Below are 17,941 nucleotides of genomic sequence, written 5' to 3'. Positions count from 1 at the left end.
CAGTGCATCTCTTTGGAGACCCTTTTCTTCTGCCCAAGCCAGAACTTAGCTCTTATGGGGCTAACTCCAGCATCACCCTTAGTAATGCATAGCAGATGCTCTCAGCTTAAAGTTGTAAATAACAAGGGCAGAGCCTATTTTCAGGAGATAATGAGGCTTAGTTCAGAGTCAGTCTGAAGTCAAGACCCTTTGTATAGGAGGACAGAATATAGTTGAGGTGCTTGCACTTTGACAATGTTAGTTTGAAAACATTCAGAGTCTTCACATTTTGCCGTAATGTTTCGCCAAAGGGTGATATGATATTATCCTCAGTTTTAAAGTGGTTGAACTCTTCCAGTTTTTGACTAGTCCGGCCCAGCATTTTGTTATGTTTTGCTGTATAATCTCTAGACTTTTACAATGATCAACAATGATTTTTGAAAATTAGTTGACAGAGCAAGACCACACAGAATTTGAATAGTTATATTAACCACAAAATAGTTCAAATAGTTAAAAATGCGTTATGAATGAACATGTACTGACCTGGTTATTACTGTAACTCTCACTTATAAAATCAAATTTCTTCCTGTCAATGCCAAATTGGCCCTGCCTACTCTAGGAGAACAGTCTCACAGTTGAACAGTACTTACATGTAAATCAAACCACTTAGAATTTTATGATGTGGATAGTCTGGAAAAACAAGTAATGTCACATGAAGTATTTGTTTTTTCCACTGACCACAAGTTCATTTCCAAATCAGCAGCTTAGAACCCCCATAGGTTTAGTTTGTCCATGGAATTCTCATTAACAAATAACCAAATAAATGGAATGGCATGAACCTGAGAAAACACACATAAACTGTAACACTTTCATTTGCCAGCTCTCCTACAGTTTTATAATTTATGGAAATATTATATTCAATGTGGGCTCTAAAATAAAAAATACACATAATCTGACTGCTACTTTTTATTTACTCGCTTCACCAACACAACAAAACTGTATTGTAACCCTTGGTGTAAGCAATAGTCATCCTGCTTTTTTATTAGTACATGATTATACAGGTAGAGTATATCTAAATAACTACTCATAAAACATCTAAAAGAAATGTCAGTGGCAGCACAACTACACTACAACCAACCTGGGTACGAATGCTATTACAGTGATATAACCAAGTCACCCTCAATATGTAGAGGCACAACTTGACTACTAGCCACCAGCCTTGATATACCAGTACATAATCCAGATTTTAGTATAACATATGCACAGGTCAAAGTGTTTACAACATGTCAGTATTCTACTTAACAACCAAACTGCATATAGAATAAAACTGTAAATAACATGCCCAAGCTTGGCAATAGTTTTAATATCTGGTAAAAGTTTTCTTTTTGTTTCATCTCCTGGACTGTGATTTGTGCTACCTGATTCAGTCTTAAATGATGGGTAGCTGGACACTGTTAATTTGATATTATTATAATACAGAATTTGTATAGTGCTAACAAGTTGTAGAACACCAGTGGAAGTGGAATTAAACTCTGAAAAAAATACCAACAGCTAGGACTCGAGTCCGACGGACTAAAAATCGTGAAAACCGTTCATCTGTGTTAGTCCTATGGACCAAATACGACGCAGGGGGCAACTATTGGCTACTGGCTATTGAACTTCCTTGTTTAGTCCTGTTTATGTCATCATGTTGAAAACGAACAGACTTTCGAATGGCCAAGTCCGTTTCATTCAGAAAGTCCGTCAGACCTCTGCCAAAAGTCCGTCGGGAAGACCGTCGGACCTAGTTCAATGAAAAGTCCGGTCGTGTGTATGTGGCGTAAGAGTGGGAATCAGTCGGATGAATTTCAGTAGGGAGCAGAAGAAAGGGGGAATTCTAATGAAATCCTTGGGATGAGCATTGGAGTAGATGACGGGGGGGGGGATGAGAATAGGAGGTCATGGGAGCAGCAATATTTGTTCAAATTTTTACAAACCAAGCTGAAACCTACTTTTACTACAGTTACAAAACTGTCTTTGGAAGAAGAGTGTATAACTTGCTCCCCCATATTGTGTATCAAAGAGAGATATTTTCCGTCATTTCCCAGGCCTGTAACATCCTATCTGCAATAAATGCTACTCCTGATGGTAAGGGCACCATGGCACTACTTGCCATAACACAGAATGTACTTAAGATCAACAGTGAATGCTTTAGCAGCAACTCATGTCAACAAACTACTAAAATTGGCAAGAAACAGCTGCAGCTTAATAAACTACCTCCTTGGCTAGGATTACATATTTCTCCCCCCAAAAAAGTCAATCTCTTACTTAGAGAGAACTTATTCCTTGGTGGCATCTTTAATTTGTACTTTTAACATCTGCTTTTATGGATGCCATGAACAGTGCCTACTCACAGGGCATAGTGAATATATGTCACAGAACTCAAGGAAGTAAATGAGTGGGGATCTTTAGAAAGTAAGTTTACATGCTTCAAGATCATTCAGATTTGTAGGAGTAGGCTAGAAATAATTGAAATACAATTGAAAATATGATTTTACATTTTGACCATAGATATGCTTTAACTACCATATTTATTGGTGTATAACACGCACATTTTCCCCCTTAAAATCAGGGGAAAATCGTGGGCTCGTGTTGTATGCTGATCCCTGGCGACCCCCTGCTGATTGTGAGCAGAGGAGCGAATGCTGCCAAAATACACATAGCTGAGTACTTAGGCTCGGCTCCTCTCAGCTCCGATCACAGTCACGCCCAGTCCCGCCCTGTGATGGACATAACACAGGGACTGGGCGTGACTGTGAGCGGAGCCGAGAGGAGCCGAGCCTAGCCAAGTACACTTGGCTCTATATTTCGGCGGTGCTCGGCTCCGCTCACAGTCATGCCCAGTCCCACCATTGGACCTGTGTTATGTTCATCATAGGACGGGACAGCGAGAGGAGCCGAGAGGAGCCGAGATACACAGGACCGGCTCTGTGTATCTCGGCGGCGTCATATTTAAACTGCAGTGACAAGGCTGCAATGTCACTGACAAGGCTGCAAATGACACTGGACAAGGCTGCAAATGACACTGGACAAGGCTGCAGATGGACACTGATAAGGCTGCATTGATGGGCATTTAAATGTACGTTTTTTCCCTTACAATTCCGTCCTAAACTTGGGGTGCATGTTATATAAAAAAATAAAAGGTTAAAACAAGCCATAAAGAGCTCAGGACATTTCTTTTGCAAAAAAATTACTTAGGGCTCTTTCACACATGTGGACCGTTCAGGTCCGCCTATCAGTTTTTCAGGAGGACCTGAACGGACGCTCCAAGCACCTCTATGGAGTGACGGATGTATAAATCCAGACAGATGGAAATCCTATTTTCTATCCATCTGGTGGTTCGGATGAAAATGGAGAGCGGGGCTCTGACAGGTCCATCCCTGCACAGTTAGCAGAGACAGACCTGTCTTCCACCGGTTCAGCGGGGATCAACGGATCAAACCCTGCTGAGCAAGCGGAGTCTATCAAAACGGACAGCCCTGTCTGAAAGGGGCCTAAGAGACGAAAATGGTAGTTGTTGCAATGTTTAATGTTGTATGATTAAGTATACTTAAATTCATTTTAAGCACACAAACTCAATAAAATAAAATTTTTTGGTAAAATATAAAAGACGACGTTGTGTTGAATAAATAGTTACCAAAAATGTCATGATTTAAAATTGCACTCACCTGTGAAATGGCGACACTGTAAATGTCTTTACAGGTTATCATTTTAGAGTGAGCTCTGGCACTAGAATTATTGCTCTCAGTTTGCCGTTTGTGGAGAAACTGATTGCTGTTTACATGCATGTGCCTGACCTACCTGTGCATTTGCATTTGTGCGTGATCATGGGGGATAAAGGTGCTTTAAAAAAAATGTCTGTAAGGACCAGGGAAAGACAGCACTGAAATTGAAAGTGATGAAATCCTCATTGCTACTAGCTTGATCTAGGGAATGGTTGATCCCCTACTCCCTGGGTAGTGGCTAAACAGACACAGCCAATGCTCTCAATTTGACAGAAATGCAGGTGCATGGCTCAGAAAGCGCACTGTCCATGTTTAGAGCCATTTAGCTACATGGATGTCAAATTGAGAGCATTGGCTGTGTCCATAGAACATGGCCCTCACATGGGTGTAAAGAGTAGTATACACACATATACTGTATATCCACTGCCTTGGCCTCATAAATTCTGCTCTATCCTGGTTCTCCTCATATCATTCACAGCACTCCGTCAGTGCTACCTATAACTTTGTCTCCTCTTCTCCACTTCCTTTTTCTGTGGGGGTACCATAAGGCTCTGTCCTTGGACCCCTTCTCTTCTTTAGCTACACCTCCTCCCTTGGTCACTTGATGAACTCCCATGGCTTCCAGTACCATCTCTTCGCTGAGGACACCCAAATCTACTATCTACTCTCTACCTCACCCCTTCTGTCTCTTTTCGCATTACTAACTAACTAACTAACTGACATTTTCAACATGGATGTCGCACCACTTCCTTAAACTACATTTGTCTAAAACCGAGCTGATTATATTCCCCCCTGTCCCTGCCCCCTCCATAACTTTTCCATCAAGATCCATAAGGCCACTATCAGTCCCTCCCCTCATGCCAAAAGCTTGTAAACTTCCACTCTGTAACATTTCTAAAACTTGCCCCTTTTTATCTAAAGAAAACACCAAACTACTCCATCACTCTCTTGTTATATTTTGACGTGTCTATTACAACTTCCTCCTCGTTGGCCTAACTCTCCATAGGCTATATTCTCTTCAGTCTATAATGAATGCTGCTGCCAGACTCATCTACCTTACTAACCTCTCAGTGTCTACTACCCCTCTCTGCCAATCCCTCCACTGACTTCCAATTGCCTACTGAATTAAATGCAAAATACTAATAACAACATACAAAGCCATCCACAACTCTGCATCATCAATTTTGTATCTCTTCAAGACCTCCTGCACTCAAGCTCCCCTTTCTCCTCCTCCCATGCTCATCTCCAGGACTTCTCAAGAGCCTCTCCCATCCTCTGGAACTCTCTACCTCAATTTGTCTAGCTATCTCCTACTCTGGCTGCCTTTAGGCGATCCCAGAAAACTCATCTCCAGGAAACCTATCACGCCTCCAATTAACTGAACTTTTATTACTTTCACCAGCTCATCCCCCCTAGTTATAACCCTTTGTACCACTTTGCCACATCCTATTAGATTGTTAGCTCTTACAAGCGGGGCCCTCTTACCCATCTTGTATTTTACTGTATTTTAGATGTACTATATCCCTTTATATGCGCAAATTATCGGTGCTATAGAAAATCCTGTATTAAAATAATGATAAAAAAGTTATTATTTATATTAATTTGCTACAGCAGCTTCTCTCCTACATAAACTGCTACACATGTGAGATAGGCTGCGATCAACACTATCGTGGCTTATCTTTCCTTCATAAATGGACACCTATGTCCTAGTCTCAGAGACATAGTGAAGTCTCTGCTCCTTAATACTACCAGTGGCCCCACTTACCAGTATAAACTTGTGGCTCAATATCTAATTAAAATGATTTGACCTTCCAAAAAAATTATTAAATTTTTTAATATAAAGAAATCTTTAACTGTATACTATACATTCTAATGAACTATGGTTACCTAAACAGCTTTGACTTGTTTTGGGACCAAAAGACATGTACTGTATGATTTTCTTGTCTTTTCAAGCAGTAAAAGTAAAATTACATATCGTGTGCCTTCAGTGTTAATTCAGTTGGATGTTTTTTTTGCTATCCTGATTAGGTTGATGTAGAGGCAATCTATAACAACCAAGAATATGTTCAATTTCTCTGTAATTCAGGTAATATTACTTTAGATACTTTCATATAAATGTGAACTCCAGGTTAACTCCACTTTTGTGGAAAAAATAAGCAAATAAAAAGAAAATAATACAGTATAGCATATAAAATTGTGAAGCAATCATATTGTAATTAAATTATATTAAAAATTACACAATGTGTACTGATCACACCCCATAAACATAATTTCCTGTTTATGTGATTGGCTTACTAATTTTCCTAGTCTATACTAAGATTAAAGCCAGATTTCAGGCATCCTCTGCAACAAAAATGTCATTTTTAGTGAGATACTTTCAACAGGAAATGCAATCTCTTGGTGGGGATGATAAGGGACTATACACATGATTTTAGTAATGAGAATGGTATCATTAGCAGTAATCAGCATGAATTCCCGAAGAATCGCTTTTGCCAAACCAATCTATTAACCTTCTATGAGGAGGTGAGTAGCCATCTAGATAAAGGAAGGCCCATTGACATGATGTATCTGGATTTTGCAAAAGCATTTGACACAGTTCCCTATAAACGTTTACTGTACAAAATAAGGTCAGTTTGCCTGGACCATAGGTTGAGTATATAGATTGAAAACTGGCTACAAAGACGAAGTCAGAGGGTGGTGATAAATGAGGAGTACTCAGAATGGTCAGGGGTGGGTAGTGGGTTCCCCCAGGGTTCTGTGCTGGGACCAATCCTATTTATTTTTTTCATAAACGACCTGGAGGATGGGGTAAACAGTTCAATCTCTGTATTTGCAGATGAAACTAAGCAAAGCAGGGCAATAACTTCTCCGCGGGATGTGTAAACCTTGCAAAAAGATCTGAACAAATTAATGGGGTTAACTATATTATTAACTATATGGCAAATGAGGTTTAATGTAGAAAAATGTAAAATAATGCATTTGGGTGGAAAAAATATGAATGCAATTTATACACTGGGGGGAGAACCTCTGGGGGAATCTAGGATGGAAAAGGACCTAGGGGTCCTAGTAGATGATAGGCTCAGCAATGGCATGCAATGCCAAACTGCTGCTAACAAAGCAGACAAGATATTGGCATGCATTAAAAAGGGATAAACTCCAGAGATGAAACGATAATTCTTCCACTCTACAAGGCTTTGGTTCGACCGCACCTAGAGTATGCTGTCCAGTTCTGGGCACCAGTCCTCGGCACCAGTCCTCAGGAAGGATGTACTGGAAATGGAGCGAGTACAAAGAAGGGCAACTCTTATACTAATAAAGGGTCTGGAGCAGGGGCGGACTGACCATTCGGTCACTCGGTCGCCGACCGAGGGCCCCGAGGTGGGGGGGGGCCCGGCTCAGTCTGCCCCTTGAGGTGCCCGCATCTTAAAATGCTTAATTGGAGAGAGACTAAGAGTATAGCCTCGAGGAACCAGTGCACACAGTGCAATTGCTCATGCAGAGCTATAGGAGAGAAGAGGAGCGAGCTGGCCGGGAATGAGATAGATGTTCATGGATCCCTGTCACGTCAGCCGTACGGGGATCATTGCAGAGACAGGCGCTTTGGCCACCTCTCCCCCCGAGGAATTCAGCAGAGGGGGGCGGGGCCACACACATCACTGCCGCACGGGACAGTCGATATGGAGCCTGCAGAGTGCACACAGAGGAGAGAGTCCACAGGCACAGAGTTAACTCCTCGTGGAACACACTGACCTGCCTTGTGTGCAGCAGCAGGTCAGTGTGATAATGACAGCACAGCAGTTACAGTTATTGTAGTATGAATGGGTGTTCTTTTTCCTTTCCTCTTGCAATGTGCCTATTTACCAGGTGCTATTCACTAGTGCACACTGATATCTGTTACACTGAATGCCACTCAGTGTATAGATATCAGTGTTATATATAGGGAATAGCATATAGCCTTGGTTCACATTGGAGCAATTTGGCATGCGATTTAACATGTGAAATTGCATGGCAAATTGCTGGCAATGGCACTACCTGAATCAGTGTGACGGTGCATTTGCAGCGTCACACTGATTCCCAAAAGTAGTTTCTGTACTACTTTGGGCGACTTCTGGGTGCGATTTCCATAGACATCTGTGCAGCAACCCGCACAGATGTCTTTGAAATCGCTGCCAAACACATACTGACATGCGGTTCTGAAATTGTGCGAGTTAAGCTGAACTCGCACACTTTCTTTCCCGCTGTCAGTGTCAGGAACGGTGTTGTTGCTGGGATCGCCTGCTGGTGTCACTGTTGCTTTTGCCATCAAAGGTTGCAGTTCTGGTGGTCACCAGCGGGTGTCTCCCAGCAAACAGACATTCTAATAATCCAGCTGCACCTGAAGTGGTATGGTTTGGAAGTATATAAGCCCGCCCTTCACTGAGGCTCATTGCTTCATAATCCTTCCTGCTAGCCTTGTCCCTGCCTGACCTGTTGCCTGAGACCTGTTCCTGATTTGCTTCCTGTCCTGGACTCTGTTCCCTATACCTGTGACTTGTCCCCTGATCCCTGCCTTGGCTCCCCTTCCGCTTCCTCCACCTGGCCTCCTGTTCCCCTTGTCTCTCATCCCTGCCTTGTTATATATGTGTTCCCTTTCCATGTATATAGTTAGTTAGTTAGTTTAGGGTTTTGGGGTTTGCTGTGTATTATTTGTGTTCTTGCTTGTTTATGGTTTGCTGTGTATTATTTGTGTTCTTGCTTGTTTATGGTTTGCTGTGTTTGTTTGGTTTGCACGTGTGCCTTTTTCCTTAATAAATATTTATATTTTCACTTACCTTTCGAGCCTCATTCCTCAGTGCAGCCCATTGATCTGTTTATTCTGTGCTGGATGCCTGTGTTAGGCATCCCTCCCATGACAGTCAGTGTGAACTTGGGCTAAGTGAGTGTTGTTCCATATATATATATCACTGAAATGTATACACTGGGTGCTTATCCCTAAGACTCCTTTCACACTGGTGTGCTCTGCAGGCGCTATAACACTAAAAATAGTACCTGCAAAGTGCCCTGAAAGAGCCGCTCCTCACACTCCAGTGTGAAGCCCCAATGGCTTTCACACTGGAGCGGTGCACTGGCTGGACGCTAAAAATAGTCCAGCTAGCAGCATCTTTGGCGCGGTAAAGGAGCAGTGTATGTACTGCTCCTCCACCGCTCCTGCCCATTGAAATGAATGGGGCAGCACAGCTATACCGCCAGCATCGCTTTGTGGTGGTTTTAACCTTTTCGGCCATTAGCGGGGGGTAAAACCCCCCACTAGTGGGCAAATATCGCTGCTAAAACGACGGTGCAGTGGCGCTAAAAATAGCACCACTTTATCGCCGGCCCGCCCCAGTGTGAAAGGGCTCTAACACTGCCATCTGTACACTAAGAATGTTCCTTACATTGGTGATCAGTGAGAAGAATGTTCCTTACATTGGTGGTCAGTGGGAAGAATGTTCCTTACATTGGTGATCAGTGAGAAGAATGTTCCTTACATTGGTGATCAGTGAGAAGAATGTTCCTTACATTGGTGATCAGTGAGAAGAATGTTCCTTACATTGGTGATCAGTGGGAAGAATGTTCCTTACATTGGTGATCAGTGGGAAGAATGTTCCTTACATTGGTGATCAGTGAGAAGAATGTTCCTTACATTGGTGATCAGTGGGAAGAATGTTCCTTACATTGGTGATCAGTGGGAAGAATGTTCCTTACATTGGTGATCAGTGAGAAGAATGTTCCTTACATTGGTAGTCAGTAGAAGAATGTTCCTTACATTGGTGATCAGTGGGAAGAATGTTCCTTACATTGGTGATCAGTGAGAAGAATGTTCCTTACATTGGTGATCAGTGGGAAGAATGTTCCTTACATTGGTGATCAGTGAGAAGAATGTTCCTTACATTGATAGTCAGTAGAAGAATGTTCCTTACATTGGTCACCCCACCGGTTCACCCTAGAAACAATCAGACGATGTGGCCACCTGCTCCCATACCATTGTTGCACTTTAATGTGCATTTTATTTTTCTTTAATACCTATAATAAACATTTATTTTGAACATAGTGTAGAGAAATTATTTGAACGGATGCAATGTGGGCAGTGCAATATGTAGGTGGGGCTTTGTGTGGATGTAGCTTGAACGTGGGCGGAGACAAAGGGGGCCCCATGTTCTCCTTTTGCCCGGGGGCCCCATGGGCTGTCAGTCCGCCCCTGGTCTGGAGGGTATTAATTATGAGGAAAGGTTGTGAGCACTGAACTTATTCTCTCTGGAGAAGAGATGCTTGAGAGGGGCTATGATTTCAACTTATAAATACCGCACTGGTGAACCAACAATAGGGATAAAACTTTTTTGTGTAAGGGAGTTTAACAAGACACATGTCCACTCATTAAAATTAGAAGAAAAGAGGTTTAACCTTAAACTATGTAGAGGTTTCTTTACTGTAAGAGCGGCAAGGATGTGGAATTCCCTTCCACGGGCGGTGGTCTCAGCGGGGAGCATCGATAATTAAAAAAAAAAGATTAGATAAGCACCTGAGCGACCACAACATTCAGGAATATACAATGTAATACTGACATATAATCACACACATAGGTTGGACTTGATAGACTTGTGTCTTTTTTCAACCTCACCTACTATCTTACTATGTAACATCTAAAGGGATGCAGACCTTGCAATTTTCCTTCTTATAGCCCTGCAGGTGCGGCAGCTGACTGATAACTATGAAACCACTCCCATTAGATTCACTTACCACATGGACACAGACAAACAAACAGTGATTTCTTCAGAATAGCAAAAAGGTAGAAGTCTGCAACAACATTTGTTAAAATCCTTGTAATGTATATATATCACCCAGAGGGGAATGATTTTTTTCTCAACAAAAGTGGAGTTACTCTTTAAGGGGCAAGTGATACAACGCCACAAAAAATTGGATTACACAAATCCCAATTACAATGCACAATATAAAAACAAAACAAACACTGGCAAATCATTTTTTCTTGAAAAAATGGGTGGACTGTGTAAACATAACATTAAAATAGAAAGGAATCAGTCTCCAAAGCACACAGGAAACTTACACTGAACAATAACAGGGAACATTATGTAAACGCAGTCACTAAAATCTCATATAAGCTTTATCGTGTTAACCTCACTTCAAGTCATTTCCAGTATTTTTAAGTCTGCAGCTATCATTCAAATAATACAATTCCAATTGTCCTCTTGCATTGTCACCCTGTCACACAGGCTCCAAATGAAGGATACAAGTGGCCATTTCACTACACTTTATGCAAGCACGGTTCACTGATGTCACCATAAGGAAATCTGCCCAGAGAAACACTATACAGTCATTGATAGAGTGTACTGTATGTAGACAGAAAAAGGGGCTTTAGGAGTTCATCACCACTGGGATTCAACAAAGCATAAAAAAGGGGAAAAACAAACATTTTGTTTAAAAAATTGTGTTTTTTTCTGCATCAAAAATGCATTGAAAGTATGCTATATGGTTTTCAATGGCATAGTTCCCACCAGTGCGCTTGCAGTTCCAGCGCATTCTAGTTGCTAAAAAAAGGAGAAAACGCTGCAATTTTCCTGCACTGGACTGTACTGGGATGCATCACAAACGCACTAGATTGCACCAGAACGCACCAAAAACACAGTGGAACATACATGTCCTTATTTAAGGTTAAGAAAAAAGAGGGGGACTCTGAACTGCATCTAAAACGCACCAAAAACACACTGGAACGCATCAAAAACACACATGCAGAAAGGCATCTGGAACGCACCTGGACTGCATTTCTATGGTGTGAATTGGCCGTAAACATAATGCCATTCAGTTAGGGTTTACATCTACTTTGACAATGTCCCTGCGTGAGATAAACTTAGCTAGATAATCTTTTAAAAGCAAGCATCTATTAAACTATGATACCATATGTAATATTTATTCTAGTGTACGAAATATTGTATAGAGCAGTATATGAGTTGTAGTAATTACAGAACAAATCATGCATTTATTCCACTCTATGTAAAACTCATCTCAGTAACTTGCAGTGTAAGTGACTGTAATCTGTTTATCAGACCTTCCTGTTTCCCCAAAGTGGGAGCAAAACCCAACACTCGCTTAGTAGAAAAACCTTTTGGCATAGTCATAAAATTAAAAATGATGATGGCTTTAAAACAAACCTTTGCCTTCCACAGGGAATGTGGGGGACATGTGAATTTTTAGATGGAAATACCATGTTCCTCTCTCATCTGCCATTTACAGTTTACTACATTGCTGTCCTACCAACATCTGTCCTTCGCTGCCAAATATCCCTTTAAAGTCTTTTTTCTGTTTATCCAGCTGCTTGCTTTTGGAAAGAATATTCAGTCCTCTTTTAGGACTTTTCCATTGACTTCTAACAAACAGAATGTGGGATTAGAAGAATGGCTACTTGCCTGGCAATGTGTGATCCAGACACCCAATGTTTATAGAATAGTTGGTTACAGTTAGAAAGTCAGTCATTAATGCCAACAATAAAATCCACAGTGCTTTTTTAATTTCCTTCTTATTTGCACCAGTACTTTACATAAGGACTAAAATAGAGCATTCTGTCATTACCAAATGGTTGGATGTAAATAATTGATTGGCTAAATAATATTTAAAAAGTAACACTTTGTAGTGCATAGACTTTCCTCTAGTATGATATATATGTATATATATATATACACATATATATATATATATATATATATATATATATATATACACATATCTCTCTCTCTCTCTCTCTCTCTCTCTCTATATATATATATATATATATATATATATATATATATATATATATATACATACAGTGCATTGAAAAAGTATTCACACCCCTTGAAATTTTCGACATTCTATCACGTTACAAAAAAAACGTAAATGTCTTTCATTGGGATTTTATGTGATAGACCAACACAAAGTGGCACATAATTGTGAAATGGAAGGAAAATGATAAATGGTTTTATACACAAATAAATATGTGAAAAGTGTGGTGTGCATTTGTAGTCAACCCCCCCCCCCCCCCCCCCGAGTCAATACTTTGTAGAACCACTTTTCGCTACAATTACAGCTGCAACATTTTTGCCCATTCTTCTTTGCAAAATAGCTCAAACTTTGTCAGATTGGATGGAAAGTGTCTGTGAACAGCAATTTTCAAGTCTTACCACAGATTCTCAATTGGATATAGGTTAGGACTTTGACTGGGCCATTCTTTCACATGAATAAGCTTTGATCTAAACCATTTCATTGTAGTTCTGGCTGTATGTTTAGGGTCGTTGTGCTGCTGGAAGATGAACCCCTGTCACAGTCTCAATTTTTTTGCAGACTCTAACAGGTTTTCTTCTAAGATTGCCCTGTATTTGGTTCCATCCATCTTCCAATCCACTCTGACCAGCTTCCCTGTCCCTACTGAAGAAAAGCATCCCCACAACATGATGCTGCCGCTACCACTTTTTTACGTTGTGGATGGTGCTTTCAGGATTATGTGCACACATAGCGTTTTGCTTTTAGACCAAAAAAGTTACATTTTGGTGTCATCTGACCAGAGCACCTTCTTCCACATGTTTGCTGTGTCCTCCGAATGGCTTCTCGCAAACTGTATGGTTTTCTTTCGACAATAGCTTTCTTCTTGCCACTCTTCTATAAAGGACCGGTTCCTGTGTACGAATAGTTGTCCTGTGGACAGGTTCTCCCACCTGAGCTGTGGATCAGGTGGGTCTCTTGGTTGCTTCTCTAAATAATGCTCTCCTTGCCCAGCCTGTCAGTTTAGGTGGATGGCCTAGGTAGGTTTGCAGTTTTGCCATCTTCTTTCCATTTTTGGATGATGGATTGAACATGAGATGTTAAAAGCTTGGGATTTTTTTATAACCTAACCCTGCTTTAAATTTCTCCACAACTTTATCCCGGGCCTGTCTGGTGTGTTAGCTTTCATGATGATGTTTGTTCACTAAGGTTCTCTAACAAATCTCTGAGAGCTTCACAGAACAGCTGTATTTATACTAAGAATACATTACACACAGGTGAACTGTATTTACTAATTAGGTGACTTCTGAAGGCAATTGGTTCCACTAGAGTTTAGTTAGGGGTATCAGAGTAAAGAGGGCTGAATACAAATGCAAGCCACACTTTTCAAATATTTATCTGTAAAACATTTTGAAAACCAATTAGACTGTAAATAAGGTGTGAGATGTCTGGATTAGATTTGGTTAGGGGGCAAGTTTTTTTATACTTGATTTTGTGCTTTAGGAGAAAGACAGGCTCCTTTAACATTTGTCTATAGTGATTGTGTCCTATGACATAAAAGTGTGTGAAAGGTGGCATTCACAGGCAATGGATAGACTGACATGCAAGGCAGCTTGGGGAACCCATCAATGTTTACCAGGAATTTATAATGGTATAAAGTAGATAACATCCTTGGATATCCACATTAGGAAGCTCTGTAAGTCTAGATTGAATTCATATTCACATAAATCTGCTGCAAATTTGCTCCCAGCTATAACATTATTTGAAAGTGTTCAACTCAGAATCCTTTATGAATTGAATTATAACTTAATGAAATGCAGTAATGTCTTTATTTCTGAAATTGTCAAACGTAAGGCAGCGTTTTATATTTTTGGGATCTGAAGAAACAGTGTGAACGCGCAATATTTTTTGGTTTTCTTCAACACATTTTATGCTCTTCTGAGTTAAAATTCTAGACCAGTATTGAGTATTGAGTATTGATGTAGCATTTTATGGCCGATTATACCTTGAAACACAAGGGTTTACTACTGACCTTGCTACAAAAAATCCTTATAAAACTGCTCTAAATTTGGTTCCCAAGTTGTCCATGACCTTCATAAAATTAGTGTACCAGCTGGGGACATACATCTTACCAAAAGGTAAAACAACTCGCTGTGCTCAAAGAAGCCATTTAGAATTATTTATAGATCAAAATAATTGCACTCTAAATGAAAAAGAACCCTTGCAACAAGTAGTGCCAATGCTGCCAATGTTTCACCATATCTGGATTTGATGCGAGGCAATAAGTTAGTATTCTAGTTAGTAGTATAATTTCTCAGCAGTATTTATGGATGGCAGTATAATTTTTCACTAAGATGATAAACATGGCATGATAACAAGGCATTCTTCACTTCATATACAACAGGCAAAAAGGCAATATACCCACAGTTTTTATGTGTTAGCCCTTGTACACACGGTCGGACATTCCGACAACCAAATCCATCTGATTTTGTCCGACGGATTTTGTCTGAAACTGTTGCATACACAGAGTCGGACAAAGTTGTCATAAAATCAGATCGTACTTAACGTGATGACGTTATTTCGTTAGGACGGGACTACTTCAGGCTAGTAGCCAATAGCTTTGGTCTAGGAATTTGATCTGAGCATGCGTGGCACTTTGTCCGATCGGAATTCTCTACACATGATCAGACAAAGTCCGATCGGATCATGTCAGAAAATTTTATAGCCCAGCTCGAAAACTTGGTCTGTCAGATACTCCGACGGAAACAGTCCGATGGAGCCCACACACTGTCGGATTATCCGACAACAGGGTCCTATCGGACATTGTCCATCGGAATGTCCGACCGTGTGTACAAGGGCTTAGAAAGGAAAACTCTAATCCCCTGAAATGCATTGGCTGTAAATTGATATACAAAATATCAACAAATCAATAAATAAATCAATAAATTGATATCAATAAATATCAAACAAATTGTTGAGTTGCATGACTATCTGTACTAGCCACTTCTCACCACACACTCACAGATGCTCTGTGTTTGACAAAATAGTACCTTATTTGGTTTCGGCAGGAGTTGAGCAAAATAGGACCATACCATGGTACCCATACACCTCCACCTTAGGGGAACTGACAAATGGAAGCTCCACCAACACAACCATGATTAAAGCCTAACCAGTGCTACCACATATTGAAAGGTTGTCCCTTACTTGGTGTCTGGCTTCAAGTTTTCTACTGTAGAATATGTCTGATTTGTAGTTATGATTGACTGATTCTTTCCTTCAGGTGCTCCATTTTCTGTTGAAATAACTGTAAACTCTAAAATAGAATAAAAAAAAATAAAAAAAATATGCTTCTTTTACTTTATTTCTCTCGTGCTGGTTATATTGGGCATAATATTTGTTAATTATTACGTTTGGCACAGTATTTTACAGTAGCAAAAAAGCGTAAGGAGCAAATCCAGTGCTCATGAATAAACGTCCATCTTTTATAGGTCAATCCTCAGTAAAATTAATTTAGATCAGCGGTTGAATAAAATGAAGAGTATCCCTTAGGACCTGAATATGTAATATGCAGATTTGCACTTTCACAAAGATCCCCCACCATCATCCCCATGGCAATGCCTTGGCCTTTGGATAGGATGTTTGGAATATTTCTGGCATTAGCTAGAATTAGCTTACATATATAACAAGTAATATATAACAATTATACTAACCAGTAGCTGTGTCATTATTAGGCATTTCCCAGTCCAAAATAACAAAGGATGGACACCCCTCTACAGTCACAACAGTAAGATTACTAGGAGGGTTCTGGGGAGGAGCTGAGACGTCCTGGATGGTACCCTCTTCTGTTGGGAAGTGTTTAAGAGACTCTGTGATGGAGCAGGGTATATTGTCTTCTTTGTTTATGTACTTTACATGTGGTCCTGCAGGGACAAAAGAGTAACATTGTAATACTTGGAATGTGGGCTGTTTTTTTTTTTGTATACTTAATGGGCAATTCCAGAACTGATAACCAAGTTCTAAATGGTTGCTGACACCTTGAAACACATGCTATTTTCTAACAGGCATAATGCATCCCCAGGTTCAATAAATGCACCTACCTTACTTGAAGCGGTAGTGAACCACACTTTTTTTACTTTTAACTCTGCAAGACAATTGCATAATGTGCTAGTATGCATTGCAGAATGTGCTAGTATGCAATACTTACATTAGAACAACGTCCTCCAGCGGTGCGTTGTCGCACTCCCAGTCTTCTTTCCGGGTTCACGCCCTCTGGCTGTCTAATTGGCCACGCCCCAATGACATCACTACCATTCATGTGAGCGGCAGTCACCGACCACGGCATGGAGCTCTGAAGGGACAATATGGGTATACCGTCCCTTCAGAGTGCATGCACCGGTGACATTACCGGCTGCATGCAGTGTGAATATCTCCTAAACCATGCAGTTAGGAGATATTCACTGAACCTACAGGTAAGCTTTATTATAGGCTTACCTGTAGGTACAAGTGCCAAAAAGACTTTACTACCATGTAATTATTAAATTTTTGCACTCAAACTTAAATTATCCAATAGATTTTGTTCCACTTCACAATTGTGTCCCACTTGTTGGTGATTCTTCACAAAAAAATTAAATTTTATATCTTTATGTTTGAAGCCTGAAATGTGGCAAAAGGTTGAAAAGTTCAAGGGGGCCGAATACTTTCGCAAGGCACTGTATAATTGCAGACATTGCAATTGTGCTGGAGATTTATGTGAGTCCCTTTGCCATGGTGCCAAATGATAAATTTTGTTTTTCTATTCACAGACCCCCATCATTCTTTATCATAACTTATGATACAGAATGATACAGGATGTATTACTTATGAAACAGAGGTGAGAAATATATTGTTTTCTTTTTTTAGGCCATACATGTCATCTGCAGACATCTGTTGATATTCGAATTTAGCATGGGTGTGTGTGGCTCTTCCAGTAGAGCCACATCATCCATGGATAATAACATGCATACAAGTTGACACAAAGGGGTTTGAATGGCTATTAAAGATAACCATCCTCACCTGTGACCTGTTTGCTTGCAATTAGTGTGTGTGTTTAAAAGGTCAATGCGTTTCTGGACTCCTGACAGACCCTTGCATCTTTCATCCAGTGCTGCACTGATGTTTCTGGATTCTGAGTCATGGGGAAAGCAAAAGAATTGTCAAAGGATCTGCGGGAAAAGGTAGTTGAACTGTATAAAACAGGAAAGGGATATAAAAAGATATCCAAGGAACTGACAATGCCAATCAGCAGTGTTCAAACTCTAATCAAGAAGTGGAAAATGAGGGGTCCTGTTGAAACCAAACCACGGTCAGGTAGACTAACTAAAATTGTAGCCACAACTGCCAGGAAAATTTTTCGGGATGCAAAGAAAATCCTACAAATAGCTTCAGGTGAAATA

At 40.4% G+C, this 17,941-nt stretch overlaps 1 protein-coding gene across 11 annotated transcripts in view; it reads right to left on the bottom strand.

Moving 5' to 3' along the window:
* Positions 1–17,941, bottom strand: part of ABI3BP (ABI family member 3 binding protein) — a 465,661-nt gene that overhangs the window by 89,642 nt on the left and 358,078 nt on the right. For all 11 annotated transcript variants that reach the window (XM_077482512.1, XM_077482502.1, XM_077482506.1 and 8 more), the window contains 2 exons: positions 16,220–16,429; positions 15,714–15,822 (listed from right to left, as the gene is read on the bottom strand). In XM_077482512.1, the coding sequence (XP_077338638.1) occupies positions 15,714–15,822; positions 16,220–16,429 (319 nt within the window). The remainder of the gene's footprint in view (positions 1–15,713; positions 15,823–16,219; positions 16,430–17,941) is intronic.

Source organism: Lithobates pipiens, unplaced genomic scaffold (assembly GCF_037356315.1).
Source record: "Lithobates pipiens isolate NorthernLeopardFrog02 unplaced genomic scaffold, aLitPip1_a1.2 Scaffold_16, whole genome shotgun sequence".
NCBI classification, from domain to species: domain Eukaryota; kingdom Metazoa; phylum Chordata; class Amphibia; order Anura; family Ranidae; genus Lithobates; species Lithobates pipiens.
Note: the sequence above shows the minus strand (reverse complement) of the source record. Positions and strands in the feature narration are given on the sequence as shown.